Here is a 15209-nt window from a genome sequence, read left to right on the forward strand (position 1 = left end):
CTGATCAACATCCTATAGAGCAAACAGGGGAAGATCAAGAATTTAGTCTCTAAGGTGCCAGAAGGACTCCTCGTTGTTTTTGCTGATACAGACTAACACGGCAACCACTCTGAAACCTGTCAAGCTAAATTGGTGTTTGTTAGACAAGACAGCACAGCACAGAAAGGAAAAGGTTAATACATCGCCAATCTGGAGAACAGGCTTGCAAGTGTCCCTGTGTTCCAAGTTTCTCTCTCTCAAAGCTAAGCTTTTATACCCTGCTTGTTGTTAATATTTTACTTTCCTGTGACATTTTCTGGTTGATTACATACTTACATTATCCAATCATACCTTAATGTCACACCCCTGGCTTTATCTTAGTGTCTGCACCTATAATATAGAAAGTTTACCAAGGAGGTAATTATTTAAATGGATATATTGACTGTCTGTAACCTTAGCTCTCTTAAATTCTTTTGTGGTCTGTGAAAAATTAGTGCATGTCTACATATGTCTATATTAGTCTGCAGATTCCATTCTGTTTTGTGAATGCCATTTTGATTGTAAAATGTACTGCACCTTTACTTTTGCTTTTTTAACTTTCATAATGGACTAGAACAGCAGTTCTCAACCAAGGGTCTGTAAGCCCTTTCAAGGGGGCCGCAGGGCTGAAGTCCTGATCCCTGGCGCCCACACGTGGGGCTGAAGCCCCGATTCCCAGCACCCCCCGTGGGGCTGAAGCCCGGAGCCCCAAACCCTGGTGCTCCCTGTGGGGCAGAAGCCTTGAGCCCATCGGAAGAGTTGGGGACATGGAGGGTGTCATAAATGTAAAGGGAAGGGTAACCACCTTTCTGTATACCATGCTATAAAATCCCTCCTGGCCAGAGGCAAAACCCTTTCACCTGTAAAGGGTTAAGAAGCTAAGGTAATCCCGCTGGCACCTGACACAAAATGACCAATGAGGGGACAAGATACTTTCAAATCTGGAGGGGGGGAAAGGCTTTTGTCTGTCTGTGTGATACCTTTGGTGGGAACAGATCAAGGATGCAAGCCTTCCAACTCCTGTAAAGTTAGTTAGTAATCTAGCTAGAAAATGCGTTAGGTTTTCTTTGTGTTTTGGCTTGTAAAATTTGCTGTGCTGGAGAGAATGTGTATTCCTGTTTTTGTGTCTTCTTGTAACTTAAGGTTTTGCCTAGAGGGATTCTCTGTTTTGAATCTGATTACCCTGTAAAGTATTTACCATCCTGATTTTACAGAGGTGATTCTTTTACCTTTTCTTTAAATAAAATTCTCCTTTTAAGAACCTGATTGATTTTTCATTGTTCTTAAGATCCAAGGGTTTGGGTCTGTGTTCACCTGTACCAATTGGTGAGGATATTATTATCAAGCCTTCTCCAGGAAAGGGGGTGTAGGGCTTGGAGGGATATTTTCGGGGAAGACATCTCCAAGTGGGCGCTTTCCCTGTTCTTTGTTTAAATCGCTTGGTGGTGGCAGCATACGATTCAAGGACAAGGCAAAGTTTGTACCTTGGGGAAGTTTTAACCTAAGCTGGTAAGAATAAGCTTAGGGGGTCTTTCATGCAGGTCCCTACATCTAGAGTTCAGAGTGGGGAAGGAACCTTGACAGAAGGCATTGCCCACCCCAAACTGCAGCACAAGTGCGTGGCAGTCTGGGGGCAGCTCCACACCTCCCTGGCCCTCCCCATCCCCCGGCAAGGTCAGAGGCAGGAAGGCAGATCCAGGCACTGCAGGGCAACTGCTGCTCTGGCTGGTGCCATGGAGCAGGCAGCGACAGCGTTCCTCTCCTGCCAGTGCCCCAGATTGAAGCTGCTCCTCAGCTCCCAGCCCCCTTTGCTCCCATAGAGGCAGCTGGTAAGAGCCCCCTGGGTGGGGAGACCCGGCTCCATGGCAGGCAGACCCCTCTGGGAACAAGGACTGCAGGGGAATCCTCCCAGCACACAGCCCCTAATGCCCCTCTCCCTGCCCCCGACCTACCCCCTGCCCACACACAGCCCCTAGTATCCCCTTCCCTGCACCCTGAGCTACCCCCCCGCCTGCACGCAGTCACAGCTACCCATCTCCCTGCATCCTGAGCTACCCCCCCCCGCCTGCACATAGCCCCTAGCCACCCCCCTGTGTGCACACATCCCCAGCTACCTCTTCCCTGCACCTTGAGCTACCCCCTGTCTGCACACGACCCCTAGCTATCCACTCCTTGCACCCTAACCTGTTTTCAAACTTTTTGAGCTAAGCTCCCCAACACTTGAGTTATAATTTTTGCTTGCGGGCCACCCCCTGAACCCAGACAGGCTGGGTGTCCTGCTGAGGTGAGTCAGGAGGTGGCACTCCCTCCCTGGACCCCGCCATGCAGAGGTGGCTCAAGCCCGACTGGCCCCTGCCCTCCCCCGCATAGAAGTCAAATTATACCTATGCCCAAGGCCTCTGCCTCAAAGCCCCTCCCCCTACCAGGGCCCTGGAGTTTTTATAGCATGTCGAGGGGGGACCAGAGAGAAAAAGATTGAGAACCCCTGGACTAGAATATCTAGGAGGTGTTAAAAGAGACTGTGTGCCCCCACTAGGAAAGAAGGCTACCAAAAAAGAGCAATGGAGAGTAATTAACCTGGTGGTCTTCCATTCAGGTGGAAGGACCATAGAACAATGAGGTGGCTGCTACATAGGGAAAACCACTTTCCTAGTATAGACTTAAGGTGGGCTGTAATCAAGCAAGAAATCACCTGACAAGGGACTCGAAGCCACTCAGGGTGTTATCTGACATGGAGGTCTGCAATTTTATTAAAAAGGTCAAGTTCTGCTCTTAGGAGGGACTCTCACTGACCAGAACAAGAAGGCAAGAATGGGCAGGAGGGTGCTGAGACACCAAAAGGACTGACCAAAAAGCAGTGGCCTCTCAAAGTGGCAAGGACATCGAAGGAAGGGTTTTACATGCAGGTTTTGTGTAATTTTTCTGTAGATCTGTAGATCTCGTGATCGGTTTAGAAATTTCTGTTACTTGCTTTAACTATCACAAAGTAATCCAGATGGTCCATCGCTTTGAACTCTGAAGAGTGTGCACTAGCTTCATGCCCTAGGTAGTTGGATTGCAGAGGCCCTTACCTTAGGAAGGTATAGGGCCAGCCTTTGGGGTGAGCTGTATGGGTGGTCGCCCAGGAAGGCCCCCCGCGGAGGGTTTGCCTGATTCCCACCTGACCTGCCATGACAGAGGTGGCAGGCAGAGCAGCAGCATCTGGAGTGGGGAGGAGGTACCTGAGCTGCAGGGGGGGCAGTTGGACAACCAGCTGAGCCAGGTGACTCCTCCGGAGCAGGGGTGGCCCTCCTTCCCCCTTGCTCCACTGCCGTGTGCAGCCACTGCTGCTCCTGTTTCTTCCCCCTCCCCTCCTCTCCTAGAGCCCCTGGCCACTCCAGACTGAGAGCATCCTCCTGTCTGCTGGAGGGGGAGAAGGACTGATATCGGGGTGTCCCCCCGCCACCCCCACCATGTACTTAGTCTCCACTGAGCTGGGGTGACTGGACAGAAGGAATCTGTGTGTGCTGCTGTCAGAGATGAAATTAAGCCGGTATGGGCCAATATGCTGTGCCGGACCGGCTTCCTCAGGCTGGCGATTTAAAGGGCCTGGGGCTCCCCGCAGCAGCCGGAGCTCTGGGCCCTTTAAATCGCCTCCTGAGCCCCGCAGGAAGGGGCAGGGATTGGGATGAAGGGGACACAGTGCAGGCGTTAGGGGCACAGCAGAGGAGTGCAGGAGGCAGGAATGAAGGGGGCACAGTGCAGGAGTTAGGGGCGCAGGAGGGGAATGCAGTGGTTGGGGTGAAGGTGGCACAGTGTACGGGTTAGTACGCATGAGGGGGCATAGGTTGGGAGTGAAGGGGTATAGGGATTAGTGGCATGGAGGGGGAGCAGGCATAGGGGCAAAGGGGGCACAGTGCAGGGGTTAGGGGTGAGGAGCCCATGGGGAGCCAGGGGCGAAGGGGGAGCGCCATGCCCACAGGGGCCAGGAGCACCAAAATTCAAGTTCACCCAGGGTGCCATTTTCCCTAAGGCCAGCCCTGGGAAGGTACGTTAAACAGGGAGTTGGCACCCAGAGATAATGCCTAGCTTCTGGCAAGTAAGTTGAAGAACACGTGAAGATCCTGTGGGTGGATTCAAACATAGCATCCTGGTGAGTATCCAGCCAGGGCTGTAAAATAGTAAGTAGGTGTTTCTCCTGTATTTATTGGATAGTGTTCCTGAAAACAATATGAACACCCCTTGAGAGAGGATTCCTTAGTCTATGTCCTTTTGGCTGAGAATCCTAAACTGCTCCATCCTCCCTTCCATCAACCTCTTATTAGATGTTGAAAGTTGATCCTCCTCTTCAAGATAGTCTGCATAGAATTCTCAAACTAATACCACCAAGATTGTAGTAAAAACAATAGTAAGAATAGTGAGAGAAAATCAGACTAAAGCAAAACATAAAGTGTGCATTACTTACATGAAGTTTCACATTATTAGAGTCCATCCAATCCTCAGCTCCCCCATTTTCCCTGTTCCTCTTTCTGGGAAGACTGTCAAAGAGTCAGAGTAGAGAAATAGACCTACAGGTGTTAGGTTTCTTGTGATATCATTATGTCCCTGAGGAAGTCCTTAGTTACACCATTCAAATTACTTTTGACATGCATCATTTGTGATCTCATCCATAAAGATATTTACACAAATGCACTCCATATTTCCAATCCCAAACATTAAAAACCCATGAATCAGGGTGCCCCCCCCAACTCATAAGATTTGCTTAAAATCATCAGATATTTAAAAAATAATTGATTGTGGGGGTTTTTTATTTGACTTCTAGTTTTTGAGTTCTCAGCAACCCTGGGGGGTGAGAAACTTATTTTTAAATGAAAGCTGAAATTATCATGTAATCACCACAATCTGGGAGCTGGAGCTTTAAGATAGCCAGCCAATATTGCAACACTTGTGATAAATCATGAGAGTTGGCAACACTAGGCCATTATTTCTTATTAAATCTCCAGTGCATGTATCTAAAATCTATTTGGGATTGTATTCCCTTCCTTGGATAAATAGTTTGTAGTTACTATTTCTTTCCTATATTACTTTACAAGGTAGGAGTCTGAAGATGTAAACCCACAATAGTTGTCTCACAGCCCCAATTTATACATTATATATATTCCCTCTCCAAAGCTGTATACTGTTTGTTCTAGCCTAAGGACCATGATTTTGCAGCTTACTGTTTGCAGAAGTCCAGCTTATTATTTATCTCTAATGAGAGACTTTATATTTTCTTATTTCTTCTTCATTTTAATTCTACTGTGTTGCAAACAGACTGAAAAAGTATTGCCAAAGGCCCTAAAACAAGGGAAAGAACTATTTAGGCAAGTAAGAGTCAAGTTTTATGCCCCCAGACAACAGGGAAGCTGTCGTTGGTCTGAGACATCAGGCACAGGAGAACCGAGCCTATTAAGGGAAGGGTGACAGAGGAGCTGAATAGGACTGGAGCAAAGAGAACTGAGCTGCCTCATAATAAGACAATAAAAAAGGGGTTAATAGATCATTAGCGCTCAGCTGCCGCTCAGAAGGTATGGGACTAGGCTTATTCAATATCAGCCCCAAAAGTAATGGGTGGATACCAGGCAGAAGTGAACTCTTCTAGTTATTAGAGGCAAAGCTGTACAAGAATCAGATATATGCATCCAAAAAAGGTGTTCATAATTTTTATTAATAGGGCTGACATCTGTAGGGGTCCTACATCCTGCCACTCTTCATCCGTATTCCTATCAAATATCTTGTCCCCTGGCCACTGCCTCCCTCCCTTTCTGTAGCTATATGCCCTCCATCCCCACACCAAAGCTCTCTGCTCTTAGCCCCAACCCCTCCATTTCCCCTCTCCTTTCCCTTCCCCACATCATCTCACTACTGCCTCCTCCTACTTCTACTCCTCCTCACCCTCTAGCTCCTGTAAATACTCCCCTTTCTCATTAGTCATCCCTCTCTGTTCCAATCAGGTTGCTTCCTCATTTTCTCCTGTCATAAAAATAAACGGAAGGGTAACCACCTGTCTGTATACAGTACTATAAAATCCCTGCTGGCCAGAGGCACAAAAACCTCTTACCAGTAAGGGGTTAAGAAGCTCAAGTAACCTGGCTGGCACCTGACCAAAAGGACCAATAAGGGGACAAGATACTTTCAAATCTAGGGAGGGAAAAAGGCTTTGTCTGTTCCGTGTGTCTTTTGCCAGAGACAGAACAAGAAAGCAAGCACTCCAACTCCTTAGTATTTAGCAAAGAAATGCATTAGATTATCTTTTGTTTTGGCTTGTGATTTTCTCTGTGCTGAGAGGAAGATGCATTCCTGGTTTTTCTCTTTGTAACTTTAAGGTTTTGCCGAGAGGGAAATTCTCTGTGTTTTGAATCTAATTGCCCTGTGAGATTATCTCCCATTCTAATTTCACAGAGGTACTTCTTTTACTTTTTTTCTTTCTAATAAAGTTCTGTTTTTTTAAAGAATCTGATTGGGCTTTTTTAGTATCCTAAAAAAACCAAGGCTGGTCTGGGCTCAGCTTGTTTATTCTCAAGCCTCCCCAGGAAAGTGGGGTGTAGGGCTTGGGGGGGATATTTTGGGGAAATAGGACTCCAAGTAGTCCTTTCCCTGATTCCTTGTTAAATTACTTGGTGGTGGTAGTGTTTACCTAATCCAACGTACAAGGGAGAATTTGTGCGATTGGGGAAGTTTTAACCTAAGCTGGTAGAAATAAGCTTAGGGGGTCTTTCATGTGGGTCCCCACATCTGTACCCTAAAGTTCAGAGTGGGGAGGGAACCCTGACACCTCCACAATGCCTGGAGTACCAACAGTGGGAATACTGAGACCATAGATGAGACAGTCTCCTAGCTCTCAGTTTCTGTAGCCAGTGCCACAGTGGCTCTAGCAACCAGGAGAACAAACCAGGAGTAGGAAAAGTCCTACTCAGCACCTATAGCCTAGGGATGGAACATGCCCAGTGAAGAAATAATCTTCAGAGAATTAAGCTGCCAGACTCTAACAAGCCTCTACTGAGCATGCTGTCAATTTTTCAGAGGCTTGTAACTTGGCTAAATTTGAGCAGATTATTTGGATACTAGGATTTTTACTTGAATTTGAAATAAATTATTTCATATTCTCATTTATGACTTACCATTTTAGACTGTTGTTGGCAGTGGTTTTTGATTCATATTTAGGGCCCTATCAAATTCATGGTTGTGAAAAATGTATCACGGACCATGAAATCTGGTCTTCCCCGTGAAATCTGGACTTTTGTATACTTTTGCCCTATACTGTACAGATTTCACAGAGGAGACCAGTGTTTCTCAAACTAGGGGTCTCAACCCAAAAGAGGGTTTGGGGCAGGGGGGTCGCAGTATTGCCACCTTTACTTCTGCGCTGCCTTCAGAGCTGGGTTGTTGGAGATCAGCGGAGAGTGGCTGGCTGCCCAGCTCTGAAGGCAGTGCCAGAGTCCGCAGCAGTGCAAAAGTAAAGGTGGCAAAACCATACCATCACATCCTTATTTCTGTGCTGCTGCTGGCAGTGGTGTTGCCTTCAGAAATGGGCTCCCATCCAGCAGCTGCAGAAGTTCCTGCAGCCGGGGGGAGGTTACTGAAGGTGGGTCTGCCCTGGGAGTGGCCCCTGCAGGGGAAGAGGAAGTCCCATCCCTCACCAGTACAGCCAGGACCAGCATCTGAAGCCATGAAATTTATGATTTTTAAAATCCCATGACTGAGAAATTGACCAAAATTAACTGTGAATTTGGTAGGGCCTTATTTATATTAAAGGAAGTGCAAGTGAGTCAGTCATACAAAATATACAAGACTGAAAATGAGAAACCATAGCAAAGTAGCAGAATGCAAAGAAATGCCTTTACACAATCACCATAGAAATAATATTTAATTCAAATATTGGGAGAAGCATGTTTCCTTACCGAAGAAATTAGCGGTCTGAGCTGCATGTGGACAAATTGTACTAATTTTAAAGAAAAACCACACTGATTAATTAATTAATCAGCTATTAATTATTGATAGATTATAGACAGCCTGTCATAGTGCCAGTTGTATAAAAATGATTGTTGCTTTGAAATCAGATTGCATACCAAAATTCAAGAGCAGTCTAAATAAACATATTTTAAGGGCCCAATTTAGCATGTAGATAAATAATAAAGTGGCTAACACATCTTTAACAATAATTAAATTAAATTAATTAATGCCTACCTAATTTGCATGAGTGATGCTTCTTCAGCAATTGGTACTACAGCAGTTTATTTCTAAATTAGTGTCTTTTTTGAAAAACGTTATTCTTGAGTATTTGTAAATATTTACTATTCTTGCCTGATGCCATAAAATCTTTGTGAGTATAACTGTTTAGTGAACTTTCTAGTACAGAACATTTTAGATCTGTATAGTTACAGTACATGATGTTAAAAATGTAAGCAAAAATATATTTTATTATAATTATAGAGATAACTGTCATCTTGTTATAACTTGCCAGATATTGATGTTTTAATATTACTACTTTTCTAATTTTATTTAACCACCTCGGTTCACTACTTTATTTGGAAAATGAATGTCACTATCCTCTTGCTTATTTAAAGCAGGGAGGGTGGAGAATGTATGTTTGCTTTTCATTGTCCTTTGTGATCAAATCTCATTTCAGTGAAAGTTTTTTGAAAATGAACCACAGCTAATTGATACCATTTGCTGTAACACGATGATTGTTCCATATGGCTTTTTTTTGTAATACCAGCTGCCTGGTTATCAGCTGTCATTGGAAACCACTTGATTAAAACCTAAAGATCCTAGAGGTGCAACACTGTTGCCTCACTTCCTTTCAAAACCACATTTGCTACAGTAGAAATATGAGACCAATGTTTGCGTGAAGGTCAATGTGAGGAAAATATGTTGAATTCAAGGAAATGTTTGATATCATCTGTTAGATGAAATAAACAGATTTGTTTAAAGTAAAATGCCCTTCACTCTGGCTCAATATAGATTATAAGTTCAACTTTTCTTCACAGTACATCATGTACAGTTTTATTTTTCCTTATATGCTGAATTAATTGCATCTGTAAATGAAACTGATAAACTTGCTGAAGAAATTCAATTTCAGTCTGTTACTGGTTGGTTAACTTCTGAAGACACAAAGAACCTTTAAGGAAGAATTATTGATACAAGTTTTAAAAGTTTCAAATGACTAGATTACTGACAAAATAAATATTTTTCTTAAAGTAACACAGTCTGACTAAACACACAAAGAAAGGAAACGTAAATATGTGCTCCTGTTTTTTTATTTGTGGATCAAAGAAGCCATTAATTTCTCAGATTAATTTTTGTGCCATCAGAGCAGTATATTATTATGCAGAAAAATCCTTGTGGAAATTTATTTTTGGGGAAATAGACTGAGAAGAAGCAGTAAAAATGTAATAGAGCAGAAGTGCAGAATTTCCTTCAGCTGATGAAGTTCTAGAAAGACTCAGCAGTACCCTTCAACTTTAAAATGGGGGAGAAGTTTGTGGAGACTACTTTTAAGATTTTCAAAGCTGACTACAAGTTTCAGTTGAATTTAATGGGAGTTGTGTGAGTAAATACCAAAGTCATCTTTGAAAATTTCAGTCTCATCTTGCATCTTCATTTTGATACAAGCAGATGCTTCATAGATTGTTCTAATTTTTTATAAAAGAAGAAAAAGGAGTTACTATCCAGAAAAACAAACTGAGATTCTATGGATAAAATAAGGCTAGTAAAGAGATTTGGGTTGAGTGGCCTTCAATATGATGAGACACTCAGTTCCATAGTTCTCTCTTCAGACCCTTCTGGTGTAGGCTGGCTAAGAGTCATCCACGTAATACAGAGATGAAATTCAAAGAATGGGGAAAATAGCCAGAAGAAATATCAGAGATTAATCAGACCTCCAAATTATTGGAGAGGTGGGTATGTCCCCTACTTGTTTCTAAGCCCTGGTCTACAGTGGGGGATGTGTGTGTGTGGATTGATTTAAGTTACGTAGCTGAAGTCGACGTACTTAGATCGACTTACCGTGCTGTCTTCACTGCGATGAGTCGACTGCTGCCGCTCCCCCATCGACTCTGCCTGTGCCTCTCATGGCGCTGGAGTACAGGAGTTGATGGGAAAGCGCTCGGGGGTCGATTTATTGCGTCTAGACTAGACGCGATAAATCAATCCCCGCTGGATCAATCGCTGCCCACCGATCTGGTGGGCAGTGAAGACATACCCTAAGATTTTCAACCTGACAGTCCTATTGGAATCCCAATTGCTCCTACATACTGAGGCTGTTGCACTTGCTAATACTGCTTTTCATCATATATTTAGCAAGGAGGTTGTGACCTTTTCTTTCTTATGCAGGACCTCACTGCAGTTATCCATTCTTTTCTCTCATCAAGGCTAGATTATTTCATAATACAGTCTAATTTAAAACCTTTCAAAACTCGGAACTAGTACAGAATGTGACTGCACTTATTCCGCAATGTTTCATGCAAAGAGCAAATTACGTTAGTGTTACATGATTGGATTGGTTTTGGGTTGACTTATAGATGAGCTGTAAAGTGTTGATTTTGACCTATAAAGTCCTAAATAATTTTTTCTCATATGATATTGTGGCATTTGCCTCAACATCCTCTTCCTAGTACAAAAAGGGAGGATATTGGCAGCCAAGAATTCCCAGTTGGTGGCTCTTAGCATTCCCTCCTACCTTGGTTCACCAGATCCCAAAGTTGATGACCTTTTTAACTGTTCTCCCTGGTTTTTCTGTGGCTTGTGGGAAGATGATGGTGGGGTGAAAAGGTGAATGCTGGGGAAAACTTGACTAAGAGCTCCTTTTAAAAGACTATCTGGCTTTTTGGTAGATGTTTGAAGCTTGTAAGCACCTGAAAAGAGGGATAGGGGTTATAAGTGATGTTGTGAAATGGATATGGCTGAGTAGCTTTCTTTTAAGATGGTGAAAGTCCCATAGAGGAAGATTATTTTTAATGTTTTAATGATAACTGTTTAACTGTTTTTCAGATTGTGTAAATGACTAGAGAATTTACTAATAGAAACAATTACAAACCAAAATACATCATTATAGTAGTTGAATGAAGAGACATGCCTGACTTTAAAAAGCAATTAAAAATAAAATAGAATGCACATTACAGTTGTTTCTCTTCATTCTTCCCAATTAATCAGAAGCCCACGTGCTGTTTGGTGTGGGACTGGGGCCCATTGAGATTCTATGGAGCTGGATCACACATGTCCTTGCAGCTTAGCCCCGTGCCAGTAGAGAAGAGACAAGATTGGGCCATTGGCTTTCTGCCTAAGCCTGTTGCCTTGTTGAATATAAATCACGTCAGTGGTCAACATCAATAAAGGGCTGCTGTGAGAGTACAGACAGAGGTGGATCTACTGTTTTACCCGTGGTCTCACGTTTGTATTGACAGCCAATCCAGATTTGTTTCATGAAACTTTGTCCTTACTGCTGTTCCCTTCTGGCCCATTCACCCTAGACTAGTCTGGAGCCCACCCCCAAAATTGAGAAAAAAATGGATGTAAAGGGTAGGATGGTTCACCAGGTGAAGTTGTAACACCCTGTGTAGTTTCCACACTTACGTTACTTTGCATGTTTTATTGATATTTATTTGTAGTTCCTGCAACATTACAAGAAAGACAATGTTAAAATAATATATTTAATAATAATATTAAAACAATCATGTTTTATTCCTAAAATACAGGAGGAGGTTTGTGTTGCACTTAGATCCTTGGCATGATAGTATTGAATCAGACAAGTATCAGCAAAGTGATTTCCCCTACACCCATTTTCTTAAAAGCTAAACTACTTAAATGGCTAATGCTACTGAATGAGTTCATCTGTTTAAAATTCATCCTTTGAAATACCATGTAATAATTCCTTTTCCTTTTCTTCTGTGTACAGGTTGATGATATTGGGTTTTCTTTGAATCATCCCAATCAATATTTTGCAGAGAGTCAGAAGCTACTAAGTGGTGGTAGAGAAGTGAAGAAAGAACCAAGTGAACCAGAAAGCTCCCAGCAAAAACTGAGTAGTCAGAAAAGTACAAATTCATGTTCCATTCCCACTTCTTCAAACACAGAAGCAGATACAGAACTGGAGGGACTGGATGCATATTTCACTGAGGACTGAGAAGCTTTGTTGCTTATTTTTCTACCCTTCGTTACTTCCCTATAATTTTAGCAACATTTTCCCTCACAGTAAGAGAGTAAGCACCTGGCTTTCTGGATAGCTTGGGCCTGTAACTCTCTAAGTTGGCTGATGAAAGGAAAGAAGAGATACATACATTGTAATTTTATCCAGTACTTTTCCTTGTAGATAGAGCACATCAGTTCCAAAGTGCAGTCAATTTCTAACTGCTTGGGGCATGGAAACCGAAAGTTAGTTCCTAAATTTGAATGATATTGCAGTTTCTGTGACTTGTTCTGCTTGTTTCTGTGCTCATAAGCATTTTGTGTGTAACCCATCTTCCCGCCTTATACTCATTTTCATATAGCTTTCTCTTCACTTTTTTTCTTAATAAACATATGTTGAAATGTAAAAATTTGTGATATTTTCTTGTTCAATTACACTTCTAGAGTGATGCAAGCTGCCTAAATCATATTTACAGATATATCTTTTTTAAGGAATATTATTTCTTGGGACATGGGGAATACCTCCAATTAGTAGTATTTATTTACAGTCTATGGTTTGGTGGTTAAGGACTCAGATCATTATAAAAATTCTGATCTTTCTATCTAAAGTATGCATGTGACCTTCATTACCATCTGAGCAACTTACAGTCTTTTAAAGTTGTATTCTCACAGCTGTACTTTTACAAACTGGGAGTACAATTATCCCAGTTTCATAGATATGGAACTGTGGCACAAAGAGACTAAGAACCAGATTTTTAAAGATATTTGGGTACTGTTTCAGTCAGTGGTGCAAAGTCTAAGTGATTTAGGTGGTTAAATCTCATTTTCAGAAGTGGCATAGGCACTTAGAAGCCTCAGTCTCATTAAATTTCAATCAGACTTAGGCTTCTAAATGCCTATGTCATTTCTGAAAACCAAACTTAGCAGTAGGAGTCACTTGGCCTTGCAACACTGAGGGCTGGTCTACACTAATGCTGTAAGTTGATCTATTTACGCTAGTTCAGTTATGTAAATTACGTAACTGAAGTAGACATAACTTTGGTTGACTTACAGTAGTGACTACACCACACTGTGTCAGTGGGAGACGCTCTCCTGTTGACATAGCTTCTGCCTCTCGAGGAGGTGGAGTACAGATGTCGATGGGAGAGCGCTCTTCCATCGACTTAGTGTGTCTTCACCAGACCCGCTAAATCGACACTGCTGCATCGATCACAGCAGTGGTGATTTAGCCGGTAGTATAGACATGGCCTGAGTGGAGCAACGCATAAGTCCCTAAAATAGGTATGATGCTAATAATTAGATGAAGAAGAAGATAGAAATGAAGATTTTGTATTTCAGTAGCAGTTGGAGACTTTGTTGGTTTTAGCACTGGACATACGCCTAGTAAGAGAGAGTCTCTGTGCTGAAGAGCTTACAGTCTATATCGACAAGACAGACAAAGTGGGCCTGGTGAGGAAGGTGTAGTGTCACCATTTTATAGATGGACACAGAGAGATTAAGTGGCTTGCTTAAAGTCGCAGGAAGTGTGTGAAAGAGGAGGTTAGACAAACACCTCTCAGGGATGGTCTAGATAATACTTAGTCCTGCCGTGAGTGCAGGGGACTGGACTAGATGAGTTCTCGAGGTCCCTTCCAGTCTTATGATTCTATGATTACTCAGGTGGATCAGAATAGTAACATTCTTGAAAAAAACAGATTACTGCATGCAAGTGATGTTACTAGCAAGATACTGAAATTATGCCTTTTTGTTGCTCTTTTGGAGGCTAGAGAAGACATACTTCACGGGTTTTGACAATTTTGATTTTTCTTTGAAAGCAGAGTATTTTGAATTGGATGGTGTACAAAGTGCCTAATAATGAAGACTTCTTTCACACGTTTGGACACGGAAGAATTTATGGTTTTGAGATCTTTAAACTTCTATTGTCTTGTAACCTCACTAAGGAAAAAAAAAGGCTGTGTGATTATACATACCATTAGAGATAGAAAAGGCAAAGACAATAAGAGTAGGTGAATAAACTGGCAAGTTGAGCTGGTTAAATCTTCTGACATGTTTAGCAGAGATTCTTCGATACTTTATTTCATGTGGTTTTAGGTATTCTTTTCCCGCCACCCCCTTTGCCCTAATCACAATTTCTTCCTTTGAAACATCTAATTGAAAAATACATAAAAGAATCATGGAGAATATTTTCTGTAAACTTTTTACTGCTATTTATAAACTATATTATGAAGTCAAAAGATAAGGATTCTGAGGTACCAGATGACTCTAAGATGAGCTTTCAGCCGTGAAAAAATATATTATTCATTTAAAGTTTTTAAGAACTTTAGGATTTAAACTATTTTTCCTAATACAGAGGGACTTTGCAGATATTTTGTTTATTATAATCTTCTTTTACTGTTATACAGTGATTCTGCAAAGTGTACTTTGCAAGTCAACTTTTGTGGTACTTTGCAACCTTTAAAAAAACACTTCTGGGTTTTAAGCTTGAAAGATAAAATGAGCTAATTTTAAACTTCCTATTTGGAGTAGTGTATACCATTTGCAAATTTAATCAAGGTCTTCCACAGACATCAGTTTAACATTACATTTAAGTGCCCATTTAAAGAGAGAATTTGACAGCAGCTCTGAATGCTAGACTCACTCTGAGGACATCCTTGCAGCTGGAAGAAAAAGAATTGAGAAGCCTCAAACTACTGTGATAATTAGTTCAATTTACTAGGTTTCTTTTGTAATGTTGGGGATAGAATATAACAGATTAGTACAGAATGTTTTCTGTGACTTGTCTGCCATTGGTGTATGCAAATATGGAGCTATTCTGTTGGTGAACATGGTGGGCTTGAATAATTTGACAACTGTTTTCCTCTGGGAAAGACAATCTATTGGTGTGAAGATAAATTGAGAGAATGGCTGTGTCTCCATTTTACTTTTTTGTGGGGAGGAAGTTAGGGGAAGTTGTCTTTGCAGTGCATTTTCTCCCTCTTCAATGAAAAAATAAATGCTAGGGAAATAGAGATCTTTTGCAGTAAAAGATCATGGAGTTTAAAGTTTTA

At 42.0% G+C, this 15209-nt stretch overlaps 1 protein-coding gene across 9 annotated transcripts in view; it reads left to right on the forward strand.

Moving 5' to 3' along the window:
* The window catches only part of PRIM2 (DNA primase subunit 2), a 296493-nt gene extending 283921 nt beyond the window's left edge, over positions 1-12572 (forward strand). For all 9 annotated transcript variants that reach the window (XM_037894260.2, XM_037894258.2, XM_037894261.2 and 6 more), the window contains one exon: positions 11933-12572. In XM_037894260.2, the coding sequence (XP_037750188.1) occupies positions 11933-12160 (228 nt within the window). In that variant the 3' untranslated portion in view covers positions 12161-12572. The remainder of the gene's footprint in view (positions 1-11932) is intronic.
* Positions 12573-15209: the final 2637 nt, after the last annotated feature.

This window comes from Chelonia mydas, chromosome 3 (genome assembly GCF_015237465.2).
Source record: "Chelonia mydas isolate rCheMyd1 chromosome 3, rCheMyd1.pri.v2, whole genome shotgun sequence".
NCBI classification, from domain to species: Eukaryota; Metazoa; Chordata; order Testudines; family Cheloniidae; genus Chelonia; species Chelonia mydas.